At 39.7% G+C, this 17,272-nt stretch overlaps 1 protein-coding gene across 4 annotated transcripts in view; it reads left to right on the forward strand.

Moving 5' to 3' along the window:
* The first annotated feature begins 7,196 nt into the window (after nt 1-7,196).
* trpa1b (transient receptor potential cation channel, subfamily A, member 1b) overlaps nt 7,197-17,272 on the forward strand; it is a 28,098-nt gene continuing 18,022 nt past the window's right edge. For 2 of the 4 annotated variants that reach the window (XM_061713109.1, XM_061713111.1), the window contains exons 1-8: nt 7,235-7,287; nt 9,308-9,418; nt 12,941-13,103; nt 13,272-13,447; nt 15,149-15,256; nt 15,377-15,485; nt 16,032-16,177; nt 16,859-16,995. In XM_061713109.1, coding sequence (XP_061569093.1) covers nt 9,323-9,418; nt 12,941-13,103; nt 13,272-13,447; nt 15,149-15,256; nt 15,377-15,485; nt 16,032-16,177; nt 16,859-16,995 — 935 coding nt within the window. In that variant the 5' untranslated portion in view covers nt 7,235-7,287; nt 9,308-9,322. Of the gene's footprint in view, nt 7,288-8,884; nt 9,012-9,307; nt 9,419-12,940; nt 13,104-13,271; nt 13,448-15,148; nt 15,257-15,376; nt 15,486-16,031; nt 16,178-16,858; nt 16,996-17,272 lie in introns of those variants that run through there. The other 2 variants (XM_061713112.1, XM_061713110.1) reach the window with 2 other exon arrangements.

The raw sequence follows: 17,272 nt of genomic DNA on the forward strand, positions 1-17,272 counted from the left end.
GTGGGATAAAATAGAAATGATACCGTCTCTGGCAAGCAGTGGCAGTGGCAGTGGCAGCGGCAGCGTGTGTGGCTCATGATTGTTTTTCCAATCTGAGCGGTGAGAATCCACACAGATAATCACCGGCTCCAGGATCAAGGATTTAGATCTCAGGGGGTTCCAGCGGTCATAATACTCACAGTAGTCTTAAGACAATGCAGTTGTGCTCACCTCAGCTTAACTCAGACCGGCTGGGGCTTGCAGAGATGGAAAAAAGGGAAAGACAAAGTGATCCAAAAAAAAATCCATGACTCTTGGCTTGAAATATAAAAATGCTTTTTGAAAAAAAAACAAAAAACAAAAAAAAAAACAATCATACCAATGCAGATCGCAAATATTTATGGTTTTTCAGAAAAACCAATATAGCAACTTTTTTTTCTGAATTTGTGCACTCAGCTTTATAAAAAAGACAATACCACAACACCGGCCACTTGTGTGTGTATCTAACTATTCTTGAAGCTTCAGGTTTGGTGTCTGGGCTTTGCATTTTCTGAGTTTTTTGAGCATGAGTGACGTGTAAAGGATGGATCTAAACAAAAACTAAAAGCTGCTAGACCATCCCTGGTAGAGGCCACTGTCACTCATAACATAGATCATGCTGCTTTAAGCTGTAATTCAGTTTAAATTGGAGTGGAATAGTACATTCAACTCCTTATGCAGTTTTTATAAAAGAAGGAGTCAGCTTTAAAGACCGATACAGTTTTTGTACCAGGCTGCAAATTATTCAACTTCAATTATTTCTACTGTACAATCATTACTGTACAATCGTTGTTGCTTTTCATACACTTCAGAAGTCAGAGATCCGAACTGGGAAAAACGTCTCACATGCACATCAAGACTGTACGTGATATTTAGCACATAGATCCAGCGAAGCAACACATGTACTGATAAAAGCAGTAATATAACCCCCCTGACATAACGTGAATTAAAAAAAAATATTATAAGCAGCAAAACGTCCTAAATCTTTGCTGAGTTGGAAAGAGGTTTTTCTTATCTTCTGAGTAGAAATTCAGATCATGGCATTGAAATCATTAAAAAATTCTGACTGAACCTAAACTTTGTAAAAATTATAACAAGAGTAATGTGACCATTTTAACTCTGAAGGTGATTCAAGGAACTGTTTTTTTTTTCTTCTGTTGACCATTTTCTTGATCGGCCAGTCCCACAGGTTTTCATAGCAAAACATCTGAAGACAACATAATACATACAAGAACCCTAAAATTGTTCATTCTTTAACATTTTAAACTGTAAGACCATTATGGAGGGAGATGCTTCAGGTGCTGCTCAGCTGTTTTAATGTATTTTTTTTGTTTTTACCAAGGGGTGTGTATGTTTTCAAGTAATAAACAAAGGTTTGACTTCTTTTTGGTCAATGTAACACAACAGTACAACATCAACATTGTATAATTTAACAGACCAGAGAGTTCATTCTTAAAAACACTTTAAAGAAAAACTAACAATGATGTCCTCATATAGAAAAGATTTGTTACCCTGATTACACCCTTCGTACTTCCCAGTAAATCCTGAGAAGCATGCCTTTGAGCTCAGAATGATATCCTTTAGAAAAAAATATAATTCATGTTATGAATGAAGAGTTACTCTATGTGAACAAAGTTATACTGAAATTTGCATCTGCATTTCAAAAGGCGTTTGCCTTGTCTGACAGGCGGGGAAATCACTAGAAAGCGCAGACAGTGGCCGCTAACAAAGTTTTGTCTGTTTATTTAAAGATCAGCCTTTTTTATAATATAATTCCAGGGAGCTATATATGAAAGTTGAGCATGCTGAGTAGGTTTTCAATATGAAGGAAGATGTCAAAAAGGAGTCTGGCTGCAGGCCCACTTCATTTATAAATGATGGACCCTCAGTTCATTGGCACACATTATAGGAACTCTGTCTCTCTCTCTCTCCTATCTGCATATCACAAGTACCAAGGGACAACCTGCAGCCAAACTGATGCCACGTCAGAAGTGCCAAAAACATGCAGCTCCTTAAATGACCACAAATTAAATTTGTATAATGGTATCAAACAGTGGATGACTTACCATGGGGATGTTTCACCGGGGATTATATTAGGAATATGTATTCTGCATAATTACATCACTGCTGTTCTTTAATAGTCTTTTCTCCTGAACCAGAGCTGACTCATCAGCAGTAGCATCAATCAACAGCTGCAGTCCAGCATCCCAACAAAGCTGTCTGCTAAATTGTTACACCCAGGATAGTAGTCCAAAACAATCTCCCTCTTTTCTCAAACAGCCAGTAAACGTCATCAGTTTGAAAAGCAATACTTATTTGAGTTCACAAGCATTTTTCCAAGAAACTATGGACCAAGGCCGAAATAACAAACAAAACAAAACTACCTGAAATAACCCAAACGTAGTTATCATAAATAAATACCATGTATCTGACTTTGAGCTGCTGTAACACCTGAATTTTCCCTCTGGGGATCAATAAAGGACCATCTTATCTTATAAAACAAAAGACAATGACTTACTAGCCTAATTAACAATAAACAAGAGAAAACTAGCATCAAATTAAAGCCCACCCCTACAAACTCTAGACTTTTACATTAGTGTGTTAACTTCCCCTACTGGTTGAGAGAATTGCGTTGTCCATCATCCTGGCCCTTCCATCCTCCCGGTGCAGCTCCAGGTAGCCAATCCTCGTCCAGCACTGGGGCAACCGCACACTGCAGCCTGCTCGAGTAATCCACATGCACATTCACAAACCGTGCCAGGCTCAACATAAATATGCATGCCCTCTTTCTGAATTACATGCTAGTGAAATTAAATTGCCATTAATAGATCCATTGCATTCACTGAACCATTAGTGAAGTCAGTTCCTGAGTCAAATTAAGTCAAAAGACACAATTTCTATTCACATGGGCATTTTCAATCTTTCCGCCGTCTCCTTTGTGCTTCGATTTATTGCCAAACTCCAAAACAACACAACTGTATAGTTCTCTCAAATATTTATTTAAGTAATGAAACTGGTTTCGGCAATTCATGAAGCTCATCGGGAGAGATAATACTTTAAATGGTTTGTCTGCAAATGTGATGCCAAACCTTGCTTGGACAACACATCTCAATGATAACCTGTTTGAACAATAATTGAACAAATATTAGTTTTGTACTGTACAGACAGGAGCTGGGTTTGTAGTCTGGATCTGGATAAAATACATGTGGTGACATTTATTAGCTTGGTTGGTCCATTGTTGTGCGGCAGTAGGACATACACCTCAAAAATCGTTAATCAAGTTAGGACATTTGACTGCTTATTATTTATTGGTTCATTACCTCTAATATGGCAGTTGCAAATCAGATGCATGTCATTGGTTTCATTACATTTACATTTCATTACATTATTGCATTTAGGTCAGATATAGCTTATTTTAATCCAATTGTATCAGAGATATATTGTGTCTTTGTTGAGTTTATACAGCTTTAAGACACAAATATTTCAAGAATCTACTAACAAGGAGCTTTTTTTCATTATTCCAGGCACAGTGGGTGACTTGAGTGGCAGCACTGTATCCTTTAGCTATGGTAGGTGTGGAGATTGCTTTTATGATCTGAGATTTACTCTTTGCTCTATTTTTTTTTGCTTTTTTGCATTCATTTCACTCTGTCAACTCTCACAATAAAGACTTCCAATGCTTCTTAATGATAAAAAACAGTTTTGGACAGTAGGTCCTGCATAGAGATCGTGACAGCGATGGGCATGACTTAAACCCCGATCTATAGAAATGGAGTCCACAATCACCCGGGACCTGAAGTGGACCACCCACATTAACTCTGTCCGGAAGAAGCCCAGGAGAGGTTGTACTTCCTGCGTCAGCTCAGGAAGTTTAACCTGCGACAGCAGCTGCTGATCACCTTCTACTCTGCCATCATACAGTCTGTTCTCTGCACGTCCATCACTGTCTGGTTCGGATCGGCCACCAAACTAGACAGGCTGCAACGGACAATCAGGTCTGCAGAGAGGATAACTGGGACTAACCTCCCATCTATCCAGGACCTGTACCGGTCCAGGACCAGGAAACAGGCAGGTAACATCTCTGCAGACCCCTCACACCCAGGACACCTCTGGACGGCGCTACAGAGCTCTGTACGCCAAAACCTCCAGACACAGACAGGTTCTTCCCCCAAGCTGTTGCTCTGATGAACTCTCATCACTCATAGAGTCTCAGAGAATCAATCATCGTGCAATATGCTGTAACAATGCACCTCCCAATAATCAAATCATATCTACCTCATTCTGCTGCACCTCTCACTTTAAAAAAAATTGTATATATGTTATTAAGAGCTGTCATTACCATGTCTATATCAGTACTGCTGCACCTTTCACTTTTTAATTGTATATGTTAATAAAGTGCCACATTTGTTTATTTAAGGTACATTTGTTTATTTACTGTTTGCTACTTTTTAAATCTGGGTACAGTAAGCGAAATAACCAGACTCAAATTCCTTGTCGGGCAGGCTCAAACTTGGCCAATAAAGCTGATTCTGATTCTGATTCTGGAGAGGCGGTGGGAATTTAAGAGAAGCAGCAAACTGAAAGATCATGACATACGAGTGCCTCTCGCTCCTTAAATACACCAATAAACACAACGGAGTATCTGGAATAAACCATGCAGAGGAAAGCACCTAAAAATGTTGCACAAGATCGCCTCCCTGGGCTAGAACACCCCCCACCCCCCCAGGGGTCGCCTCATTTACTCTTCCATCTCTACTTCCATGAGTCTCATGGACCTTGTTAAACCCATCCAGAAATCTGATCACAAGGGAGTAGCTCATCTGTTCACACCGAGCATTAAAATGTGTACCCAAATGAATGACTGGATCCGCTGTACATGCAAATAAACTCGCTTGCAAACACTGAACATGTTGGTTCTTTTTAATTGGCAAAGGCAGCACCTGTACTTAACTAGGTGTAACTTGCTGGTATTAAAAGGAAAAGATTCTTCCCAAACGCTAAGGATTCATTGACATAAAAAGTCTTGATGGCCAATTCGGATTTGGTGCCTATATCAGATTTTTTTTTCATGCGTTACTTACACCATCTCATAAAAGTCACACATATCTGACACCTGCATTTACACTGGTTACCTGGCTCAGCAAATATCCTTGCAAGGTAGATGAACTTGGGGCTATTCTCAGTCTAGATCTAAGTGTAAATGTAGCTTAAGACAGAAGAACTTAACTGCACATGTTCACGTTTAAAATCCAATAATTAATCACTTCAGTAACTGGAGCTGTGGAGGCTTTAAGAAGGTGCACAAATGTGTCCCAGACCACCTTCAAATAGCATCCCCAATTTGAGTCTTGTGGTGGTTGGTAAAAATTGATTATAATCCATCCTAAAGGGCACATGAATAACTGGATCCATCCATGTCCGGTGGTGGCAACACATTTCCCACAAATCCCACATGGTGGCATGTGAGGAAAAGTCAGGAAAACACACCAGTCAGTCGAAATTATGATCTTGGAATTTTAGTTTTAATGACAAAGTGAAAAAACCTAAAAAAAAAACATGCATAAGAGAAGAACATGGATTTTCAAAATGATTGAAGGGGGCTCCCACGGATGAATAATGCTTTTGTACTTGACCTTCAATTATGCTTTATATGCTGTAGCTCTTGTAATGAAATGCCTGTATCATATGTTTTTGACATTTGACAAATGAGATGAGGAGTTGTAGCTTGTTTCAGTTCATTTGAAGCTACCGTTTCAGTGGCAGCAGAAACCCATTGCCACCCAGATTGTTTAGATGCTGTCCCAGATTGAAATGACGGCGCTTTTTAGGCGATCTGCTTCTGTTTGGCAGATCTGGGCCGCAAGGAGGTTGCTGCTGTGTCCCAGTTAGACGAGATCAAATAATAGACAAACTGGAGGTGGCCCAGATCTGGCCCACACTTTATTTATATAGCCAGATATGGCCCCAACATGACAGTTTTATCATCAGACACGTGGGGTTATGACACTTGGGTGGACGAATCTGATCTACCTGACCTGTGCTAAAAATAAACCTGAAAAACCGCAGACCGGATCTGGCCCAAATCAATGCCACAGTTTGTTTGTTTTGGTTCTGATCTGGTCACCACCCAATGGGGTGATGAAAACTGGATAGAATGGTAATCATCATCACGGTCATAAAAATCCATCAGATTGATCTTGCTGCTATAAGTTTTGAGTATTTCAATCAGGTAAACATTGAAATCCTTGCAGAAGTTAAAATAAATTAATGTATCTACATACATCTATTCTTTTCAATGGCTTTCAGGCACAATTACTCATCGATTCATCTTTAAATTCATAGTACTGCCAATTTTCAACTTTATTTTTGATGCTGTTCAGTATACAATGGTCTTAGAGTGGCAGAGACAATACACAATTGGTACAATCACAGACAAATCTACAATCTGAGACTCATTCCCTTGACTATAAATGCTGGGAGCAAAGCAAGTGCAATCCTTAGTTAATGATGGACCTGATCTGATAATCCTGCCTGATAACAATTCCCTGAGCAATACTGTTTAATCCTCCTCATCAACATCAGGAGGTCTCCGAGGTCGTTTTCATTCAGTCTTGGCAGGAGTCACTTGCTTTAAGAGAAAAAGCAGCAGAGCAGGCCCGACATCAAACACGGCTCTTAAACAAAACAGCTTGCCTTACCAAATAATGGCTTGATAAATGGCGCGGTATAACACATCCCATGTGCACCTGGGCAGCCCTTTCTCTGTGGTTTGTTGAAAAAGTCAGCACAGCACAGACTTTTCAAATAATAACAATCGGGTCAAAACAAATTTGAAATAATTGAGAAATCCTGTTTTAGAAATAAATTCACAATTTGGCTCCTTTGGTTGAAAGCCTGAATGTAGTTATAATAATGAAGTAAAAAGAACACTAAAAGCTTTTTCAACCCAATTTTAGTAATAAAACAAAAAGGAAACACATTAGCACATCATTATCCGGCATCCACACATGATAATTAAAGCTGATAGCAAAGAAAGTATCATGTTGAATGTGCTACTGTATTGCTGCCAGTCAAACTTCCTATCATGTTACAACAAGGGCTTGCCTACTTCTCTCTGACAACATTATGGGAGTCATTCGGTCACAGGGGGCAGCATCTTGCCTGCATTAGGCCAGCCAGGGAAATGGTCTCTCACCACACTATTTAAAGCCTTTTGTGGGAATGAAGACACCCGACTGCTCAGTTCAATAGCAGACTCACACTTACACAGTAAGTACATCCACCTTTTCATTCTTCAATATGTGAGTCTATATGCTTTTAAGACTGTAATGGACATTTCATTTGTCAATATTTGGGATGTCGCAAACAATTTTGTGCTGTGAAAACATTTTGGTTGGGATATGATTGAAGGAGCAACCTGATTCAACCTGACTATCTTGCAATTGATACAGTATATGCTTTGATTAGCAGCAGTTATTGTGGTGATTGGTAATTATAGTCAACACGTGGATACTCTGAGCATGAGAAAAATAACCTTTAATTTAAAATGTTAACAGATGTAATTGTTTATTCTCCTTTTATACTTGATGGTTAAGAAACCCTCTGGTTTTTATGACCTATTCTGTTGCACTTCACACCTAATTTTAGTAATTCTATATGCATTTTTGCTGCAAAGGTCTATTTCTATGAAAGAATTAATCTATTTTTGAACATCAATTTATTATTATATATCTCTAAATGATCTCAATGTAAATCTTTAATCATTTTCTTCTGTTTGTCTTATGGTGATAACTATATGAAACAAAAATTAACCGGTAAAATCCTTTCATGTGAAATCCACTTGTTTCTGTGGCTGTTGGGAAGCGTGCACAGCACTGCTCATTAGTGCACTTCCTGGACACTTGGCTTCTGCAAACAAACGTGTGACAGGCTCTCTTACAAAAACCGATGACACTTATTTACTGCAGCTGCTAGGAAATGACTTGCGGGGGGGATGTAGTAAATCACATTCTCCGCGCTCTTTATCCAATTCAACATGTGACGGGAAAATCAAATTATACCGTCTCATTTGTTCTGTAACACAAAATTCTATCTGGACTACAGAGGATGCGAAAAAGGGTAGTGCAGCATTGATTTTTGAGTAATCAGTTATCACCGTGTTTTTGCACTGTGGTCAAGGCTTAAGAGCTGCCTTAAATCACGTATCCAAAGCAGCAATAATATAAAATAAATTATTCATGTGCCCTCCTGGAAATAGACAAAAATGCTTCACAGTTGCATGCAGTTAATCAGAGTCTGGCAGAACAGACTGCAATTATATCAACGTAATTAACAATATTGTCTACAAACATATATTACATTTTTACTGTGATTGTTTTTTTTTCCATTTGAGACATACAAAATGCAGAGATATTCAAAGAGACATGAATGAAACTGATGGCTTTGGTGACCACAGCTTGCTGAGCCTCGAGTTAATAATCCAACTTCATTCTAGAAAGAGCCAATCTGCTCGTTTTAATGGCGCCAGTAGTGGAGAGGTTCTTGTTAGAGCCAATGTTCAGAAGTACTGAACCGTGTTAGAGTGCTTAAATGTTTACAGTGAGTCATCACTGACCGTGCAGAAATGTAATGAAAACCAAATAAGCGCCAGAAACGAAACGTTTCAAAAAAATAACGTTATTTGTCAACTGAGAAACCACTTTGGTGCGCTAAAGGTACGCCGCTGCAATAGGTCAAGGGGATTTTCCATGGAAATTCTCAGTGGTAAGTTACCCTCCAGAAATGTCATTTGTCGAGTGGCCTTTGGAAGCGGCTGAGGTTCTCGTACAACACACTCACACGGTCTCTCTTAATCTCGCTCACCCAGGAACACCCAAGGACACCTGAGACAGGCTCAAACAAGCTGCCCCCCCAGCTGTGAAGTACATAATTACTCTCTTTAACTGAAGGGCTTCAACCTCCAACACACTCCACGGTTGCGAATGACCTTCCAGGTACAGACAAAGTCATCCGCACTCTCGTGTCCTTCGTTGCAAGAAAAGCCCGGCGCCCGAGGCGTCTTCTGCCCTCGCTGTCACACAACAAAGCCACGTTCTTATCAAGCAGGTCTAGGTCTCTATGCTCAGTCGGAGGATGTGATTGAAACCACAAGGGATTTTTTTCTTTTTCTTTTGGTATACCGCTGCTGCCTGCATGCTGATACGTGCATGTGTGTGTGCGGACGAGTGTGTGAGGTTGTGTCCAGAAATGTTTTTGTGCTCATTCCATTGATGAAGCCCTGTCTACACAGATTGGCAGCTAAGGGATGAACTTCAGCAGGGATGTGGCCCGGCAGACCAGTTGTTATACGTATGTGATAGAGGACGAAGATCCAGCTGTGACAAGCCTAAATGCATTTGAGGTGAAACAACATAAAACTAATCTAAACAAAAATGAGTTTTTATTGTTCATCTGAAAAAGGACAAACTGATGGGCATACATCAATGAACATTTACAATTTAAAAGGTGTTTAAATAATCCCAACATTGTGATTCCTTATTTATATGAAGATGCACCTTTCATGATGTTTAATCTACAACTATTAGTTCATTTGTGTGCATGGTGTAAGAGTGTATTAACTTCTTAGTGTTTGGTGGCTTTTAAGATGTCACGATCATATCACTCTCTCTCTCTGTTATAAAGAAAAAAAAAGGTTTTTATGGGGAATCAGCTTTTACTGAGAGGACACAAGATTAGATAATTTGGACAATTTTGTCATGAAATACTGTTCTTCTACTGTACATAACTCCTGTTTTGTTTTTAAATGACATAAACATGTAGACGGAATCACTTCAAAGTTTCAGCTATGACATCCAAATTGCAATGTGTATGCTTAAGTAAAATACCTTCAATTTCCTTCTGTAAAATAAAATCAATTAAAAAAAAAATAATATATATATATATATATATATATATATATATATATATATATATATATATATATATATATATATATATATATATATATATATATATATATATATATATTAGGGCTGTTGTCCATAGTTAACTCGCTATTAATCGCACATTTATTCACACATTTTTTGCTGTTCTAAATTACCTTAAGGTATTTTTTTTTAATGTTTTAACAACATGAGAAAGGGCAAATATGAAATATGCTTGCTTTATGCCAATGTTTATTCAACTTTCCACAAAAAAAGCTTTTGACCTGAATGTAACATTCCTTCATAAATACAAACACAATGTAGTCCCCAACTTTACACTTGTAAAGACTAACTTAAGATTCCTTGTTTTTTTAAGCAGCTCAATGTAAAACAATGAACCATATGCATCACAAACAAGAAGTGCATTGGTCAGTTAAATCTGCATCCATCTCTGCATCGGTCGTGTGTTTGGCTGCTAGTGGTATTTGAGACTCGACGTACTTCCATGGTAATTCATTTCAAATCGACAGTACATGCAAATAACTTTATTCTCGTCCAGCGAAGCATCTGGCATCTTTTTGAAAGTGAACTTGCCGTTCAAAAGTCCCTTTTCATTCTCCATCATTCAGTCCACCATACTTTTCCTCAAGCTACGGTGCCGTCGACCGCAGAAATGATATAATGCGCGTTTTTTTATTTTTTTTATCCTGCGTGTTAATCGTAAGTTAACGAAATTGTCGGCATTAAGAGGACTTTAGGTTAACGCGTTATTAACGCGTTAGCTTTGACAGCCCTAATATATATATATGTATATATATATATATATATATATATATATGTATATGTATATATATATATATATATATATATATATATATATATGTATATATATATATGTCAAAGAGGACTCCTGACTCCTGTTCACATTCTATTTGTACACCCAATTTTTTTTTTTTTCTACTTCAACTTGCAACTTTTCTTTAGTGTTTTAGATGCTGTTAAGATAGATTTGAGCAACAAAAACCAAATCACTTTCACCAGCAAAACATTTGTTTTTTGCCTTGAAGAAAGCTACTCACGTGGCTTCTACATGGTTTGTAAAATACTAGCTGAAAAAAATTGATTAAAAGTTAAAAACCTCCACTTAAATGCATTTATAGAATGGTCAAGCATGATCTGCATGATGTGTTTGTCAAATGCAAGTATTTCAATGCATGTTTAGATGATAGATAGATGGATCTTTATTGTCTCCCTTAGGAGAAATTTGTCTTGGACACAAGGCACGGTTTCTATCGTTCTTCCGTTACTCTGTTGGTTGAGAGGGACCTGGCTACGGACTGTATGGAGTAGAGCTCCAGCGACCTCCACCCTGGACCAGAAACCAGGTCACTTCTAGCCAATGGAGAACCTTTCCCAGACAACAGACCCTAACCCTAATAATCGCAAGTCCTCATGGTTCTGGTCTAGAGCGGTATCAGTGGAGCTCCTCTCCATGCATGTTCAGCAGCTTGGTGCTCTGGTGTCCTGCACACATTAGTTCGCTCACTCTCAACCTCCTCTTCAACGTGGGTGTTCTGTACTTGTTCAGTGTTGCATGTGTGTCAACCACACTCGCTCGATGCATGTGTGCGTACAGTTACACACATCACAATCTACTACCGAAAGGCTGGAGCCCCCAAAACACTGGATTCTGGCCATACTTACTAGAATTAACTGGTAATCTGTTATAAAATGTAAACTGGTGTCAGACAAGTCACAAACATCAACAAATCAGACCGTATTCTCACACTTTAAACACACAAACAGAGATCATTTCTAGTCTTTCACTGTAGCGATGAATAATTAACCCTTGGAGGTGAAAGCTTGTTGAGCCTTAAAACCTGCATGGCTTCCAGGAGGAATGCTTGACCCTTCCTCCCTGGAGAACTGTTTCAGCTCAGACAAATCTGTAGGATTTCTGGTGTAATTGGTACTCTAGAGGTCATTCCACATCCCCACTCTGTGGGGTTAAGGTCTTGAATCCGAAGCCATTCTGTGGTTGATTTACTGTCATGCTCAGGGGTCATTGTCCTTTTGGATCACTCGACTTCTACTAAGCTTAGCAGGAGAGAGTCCCTGCCCTGTTGTCACTGTCATGTTAGATGTTTTATTAGCATTGATAAACTTGGGAATTCATTTTCCTCTCCATGAGGGCGATTGGCTGCAAAGAAAACACAAGAAATGATGGTCCCTGCACCATACTGATGGGATGATGTTGGTAACATTTTACCACAATGTTTGGGAAGCAGTGGTTTCTTCTTTGATGTTTTGCCAAGTGTCTGTTCAATGACTTACGTATGGTAAACTCATGAACAGAGAAGTTTGCCAGTTCCAGTGATGTCTTCAAACCTTTATGTATTACTTATGCATTCTACCTTACCTCACTGAAGATCCGGCGTTGTATCTCTGGATACCGGGCGCTGACTAGACTGCCACCATTTCTCGCCAGCTTTCTAGATCTGGCCTGATGGATGTCTAAGCACTTTGAAATTACTTTGTAGGCCTTTCCAGCATCATACAAATCAGCTACTCTTGATAGCATGTCTTCAGAGGTTCCCGCCAGCAGAGGCTTCTAAGAAAGAACACATTTAAAGTGTTTTAGCGTCTTTCATCAGTCAAAGTAGCCCTAAACCACACTTCTATACTGATTTCATTAACTGGACTCCAGGTGTGCATCTACTGACTCCTGTTAGCTTTAGCAATCAATCCGTGGGTTCATATGTGATTTTTCCTCCAGCCACATGATTGTTTAAGAAATGATCAATGTTTATCAGCTTTAGCACCTTTTGTTTGCACATTACTATGACTTGGATATCAGATCGCATTTTATGGCAACTTAAGTCCAAAGCATTTTTAAACTGATAGTGAGAGTAGTGTATATGTTTAAATAAAAAGAAATAGAATCAAATTAAAGAAAGTAATTATTTTATTTCTATATTATGATTAATACTACAATGTAGTTGGCAGAGAGGGGTGACCTGGTTCACCTGGAGAACCTGGTGAGAAAGAGCCCAGAGGTCCTCACTGAGAAAGATGAATGTGGAGCCAGTCCGCTCCATCATGCAGCTGGAGGAGGCCACGTCACCCTCATCCAATTTATCATTACTGTTGTGGGCTCAAAGGGTAAGCACGTCTCAGTTATTAATTACAAAATGCACTGCAGCCTGCTTCACAAATAACCACAAACTCATCTCATCAGTTGCTTTGGGAAATATTTGTATGCATTTCTTTGTTTTTGGTGAACAAACACATGGAGGTGCATTTGTGTTTTCTTCCGTTTTTACGTAACAGAGCTGAACAGCTTTGATGACCAAGGTAACGTGCCGCTGCACTGGGCCGTGGAGAAGAACAAGCCAGAAAGCTGCAGGAGTCTTTTGGACCTGGGGGCCGACCCCAACATCCTCAACACGGCCCTGCTGTCCCCCCTGCACCTGGCTGTCAGCCTCCGACACCAACACCTGCTGGAGGTGAGAAGGCTGACTAGTGACACATGAGCAGCAATAACAAAACTATTGACTTTCATCTAGTTAAGACAACATTCTAGTTAAAATGTTTACACAAGCTGCTTTAAAAGTACTTATTTCATATACAGTGGGGAGAACAAGTATTTGATACACTGACGATTTTGCAGGTTTTCCCACTTGAAAAGCATGTAGAAGTCTGTAATTTTTATCATAGGTACTCTTCAACTGTGAGTGATGGAATCTAAAAAAAAAATCCAGAAAATCACATTGTATGATTTTTAAGTAATTAATTTGCATTTTATTGCATGACGAAGTATTTGATACATCAGAAAAACAGAACTTAATATTTGGTACAGAAACCTTTGTTTGCAATTACAGAGATCAGACGTTTAGACGTACTGGGTACATGTGTTAAAGAGCATAGTTTCAGTAACGCAGTATTTCTCAATGCCCTGCAGGTTTTACGTGTTTCCCTGCTCATTCAAATGTGTAATGACCCGTTCAATGACCACACTTACTAAACAGTAGATTACCTGGACATCCCTCACGTCTCTATACCTCCAGTCCCCGTCACAGGAATGCACCAGGCCAAAACAACATCTAGTAAACTGTGGTTTTAATGTGAAAGTTACCTCTCTTGGTTCTGATAGTTTTAATTGCATGTTGTGGCTGCACCACGGTTTCAAAGTTGGCATGACAGCTTAATCCTGGCTGACTTGGTGTCCACTGGACAAGGAGGTAAGTTGCCGAAAATCATGTTTCATGGTCACCCATGGTTCTCGCTTGGATTGCCTCGCCCCACGTTCACACACAACTCAGTGAAACACAGTCATTGCAACTACTGGATGTTCTAATAATGATTTTTTTGGTACTTCTTGTTCAGATTCTCTTGCAAAATCCATCACTCTGCAAAAGGCAGGAGGATTCTGCTGCAGTGTATATCTTTTGTATCTCAGCCTAACCTGTGAGTTGGCAGTGAATCGTGTGCTAAACACCCGGGTCGGGATCACTTTAGAGGACATCTGACTGACCCTTGCATTAATCCTGAGTGAGAGGAGAGATCTTGCATCGATTTGATGCCTCATGGACTCTGGGCCCATGTGCGTGGTCCATGCCGATCATTGCCACATAGATGGCAGGCCAGTTAGTGCACATCACTGGAGACAGTTCTTGCATGGTGCCAGGAGGCTGAATCCCTCAAGAAAACAAGCAGGCTGCAACTTGGGATGTGCTGTTCACCCTGCAAGCATCTTTATTCTTTTATTTTTTGGCAGTTATAAGAGCCAAGCGTGTTAACAACCATGCACTGCCAGTCATACAAATGTATGCATTGTATGTTTGTTATTAAGATTATAGCCTTGACGTGATTATTATATTATATTAGTATTGTTGTCCACTATATGTTCATAAAATGTTAGGCAAAGACTAAGTTTTCACATTTCTTCTCAAAAGATAACACCAGCATCATGCATTCATGTTGAGCAATAACATCTTTAAAAATTACATGAACAAATTAATTAATAAGAAAACATTGTGACTTTTTTTTTAAATCCTACAAACCATTTGAAAAGCCTGCAGACCTCAGATGTTACGTTGAATGATAAAGGTCATGGAGGCCGAAGGACACGGGTGTATGGGTAGGAGTCTTGTTAGCTACATGGAGCGGATGGATCTCACTTTTTTAAAAACATCTGCTCCCTGCAGCTGCTGTTGTCCTACAGTGCCACAAACTGCAACCTGCAGGGAGACCTTGGAAACACCCCGCTGATTCTGGCTAGCTCCACCAATAACTGTGAGGCTCTCAGCACGTTGGTACGTACAGGTATTTCAGCTGGACACTAACTGATTATTGTCTGAATACAACACATGATGTGCAACTTTGCATCCGATGAAGTTTCCGCTCTGTTTGTCTCTTTCTTCTCCCGGTCAAAGTTAAAAAATGGAGCCAAACTCTGCAAACAGAACAAGCTGGGCCACTTCCCCATGCATGCAGCCGCCTTTGCGGGTGCAAAGAAGGCCATGGAAGTCATTCTGAAGGCCGGTACGACAAAGGAAATGATCTATCATCAAAATGGAAAGTGCTGACAACAATGAAATGTTTTACAAGGCCAACCAGCACATTTAGCTGATTGATAACTGGAGTTCACCTTAGCCCCGGGAGACATAAAAGAAGAAGAAGAAGGAAAAAAAACATACAACAGCACTGTTTGCTTTACACAAAGGCCAGATGCTGCAGATGGACCGTATGTTTATCCTGGTGAACGTCTGCCCAGTAAATCTGGGGTTTGTCTGAGGAAGTTTGGTGGGAGAGCAAAATATTTGTGCGCTTTCAACGCTTGAACGATTGGAAAGCCAAATAACAGACGGACTGTTAATACTAACAGTCAATTACAGTCAGTATTAACTGTTTGCAGTTGTTTGGCCTTTTGAGTAAACAGCTCAGCTTTGATGGTTAGAGCAAAAAACAAGAAGAAAAATCCCTTGTGTTAAAGTAAAAAGGAGGGGAAACTGTTATTTTGAGCCTTGCTTGAATCCAGCATATTAACAACATCAAACAACACTTTATTTAATTCTGTGTTGCTGGCAGGAGAAGAGCTAGGCCACATCGCACTGAACCACATCAACTATTTAGACAAGTCCAACAGCAGCCCTCTCCATCTGGCTGTACGTGGTGGGAATATTGAGACCATCCATCTCTGCATTGCTACCGGGGCCAAAATAGACCAGCAACAGGTAAACTCACATCCCAGAGGACAGCATGTAAATGTCTACACTCACCTACATAAATGTACACTTTCCATAAACCTTTAAGCGTCATGGGAGCAGACACTCATTTGGTTATCACCACTGTTTTTCCTAGCAGCCTGCATGCCGTATATATGATGACTTAAAATCATCCATCATCTGTCCACTGCATGCTTTGTCACATTTGCATTGTTTTTTCTATATTTCTTAAATGTAAATCCCATTTGCCAATTTCTATACAAGATGTCATTGGCAAAAGGCCTCAGTTTTTGTGCTGTTGGATCACGTCAGTCTCATCATCCCCATCTGGGAGTGATGGTTATGTGTAGTCCTGGGATAGTGGCCAGAGCTGCTGCCGGAACACAGAGTACAATAATAGCTCTGGTTGGCTAAATTGATACAAATTACCTCCACTTACACCTCGGAGCTGAGTGGTGCAATCACCAGCCTCCTCTTGCCAGTTCTAGTTATCTCATCAAGGCTTGTGTTACAGCCCTTGTGTTCATCCAGTAAGTCTGAGAGATACTCTGTTAACATAAAGTATTCATCCGTGTAACTGACTCCATGTGATATGCTTCGATACTGAGAGCAAAACGTGTGTATGTGCATTATAAAGTCATCATTATTCATCCATCATCTCGCATAATTTACCAATATTTTACGGTCCAGAATGATCGGTCCACACCCCTTCATTTGGCCTGCACCCAGGGTGCTACCGAGGTCGTTAAACTGATGCTCTCCACCATTGAGCAAGTTGAAGACGTCATCAACCTAACTGATGGAGCTTGTCAGACTCCTCTACACAGGTGGGTTTCCCCTTTTTTCTCATTTTACCCAAATGCTTAAAGCTTAGCTCCACTGATGTCTTATTATGCAAATTACATTTAATATAATTTTTAGCTGAACAGCGGGGACTTGCTGGAGACATACCGTGCCCTTCAGTCAAAAAGATAACACTGTCTAGAGGTTTTGATGTACTGTACCAAATAGATATTTAGTCTGTGCAATAATTTGGCGGGGGTTTAGTGAGTGGGTTTTAAGCTAAAATCACAGCGAGTAGCTGTGTTGTTATACAAATGTACA

This window comes from Cololabis saira, chromosome 22 (genome assembly GCF_033807715.1).
Source record: "Cololabis saira isolate AMF1-May2022 chromosome 22, fColSai1.1, whole genome shotgun sequence".
Taxonomy (NCBI): Eukaryota; Metazoa; Chordata; class Actinopteri; order Beloniformes; family Belonidae; genus Cololabis; species Cololabis saira.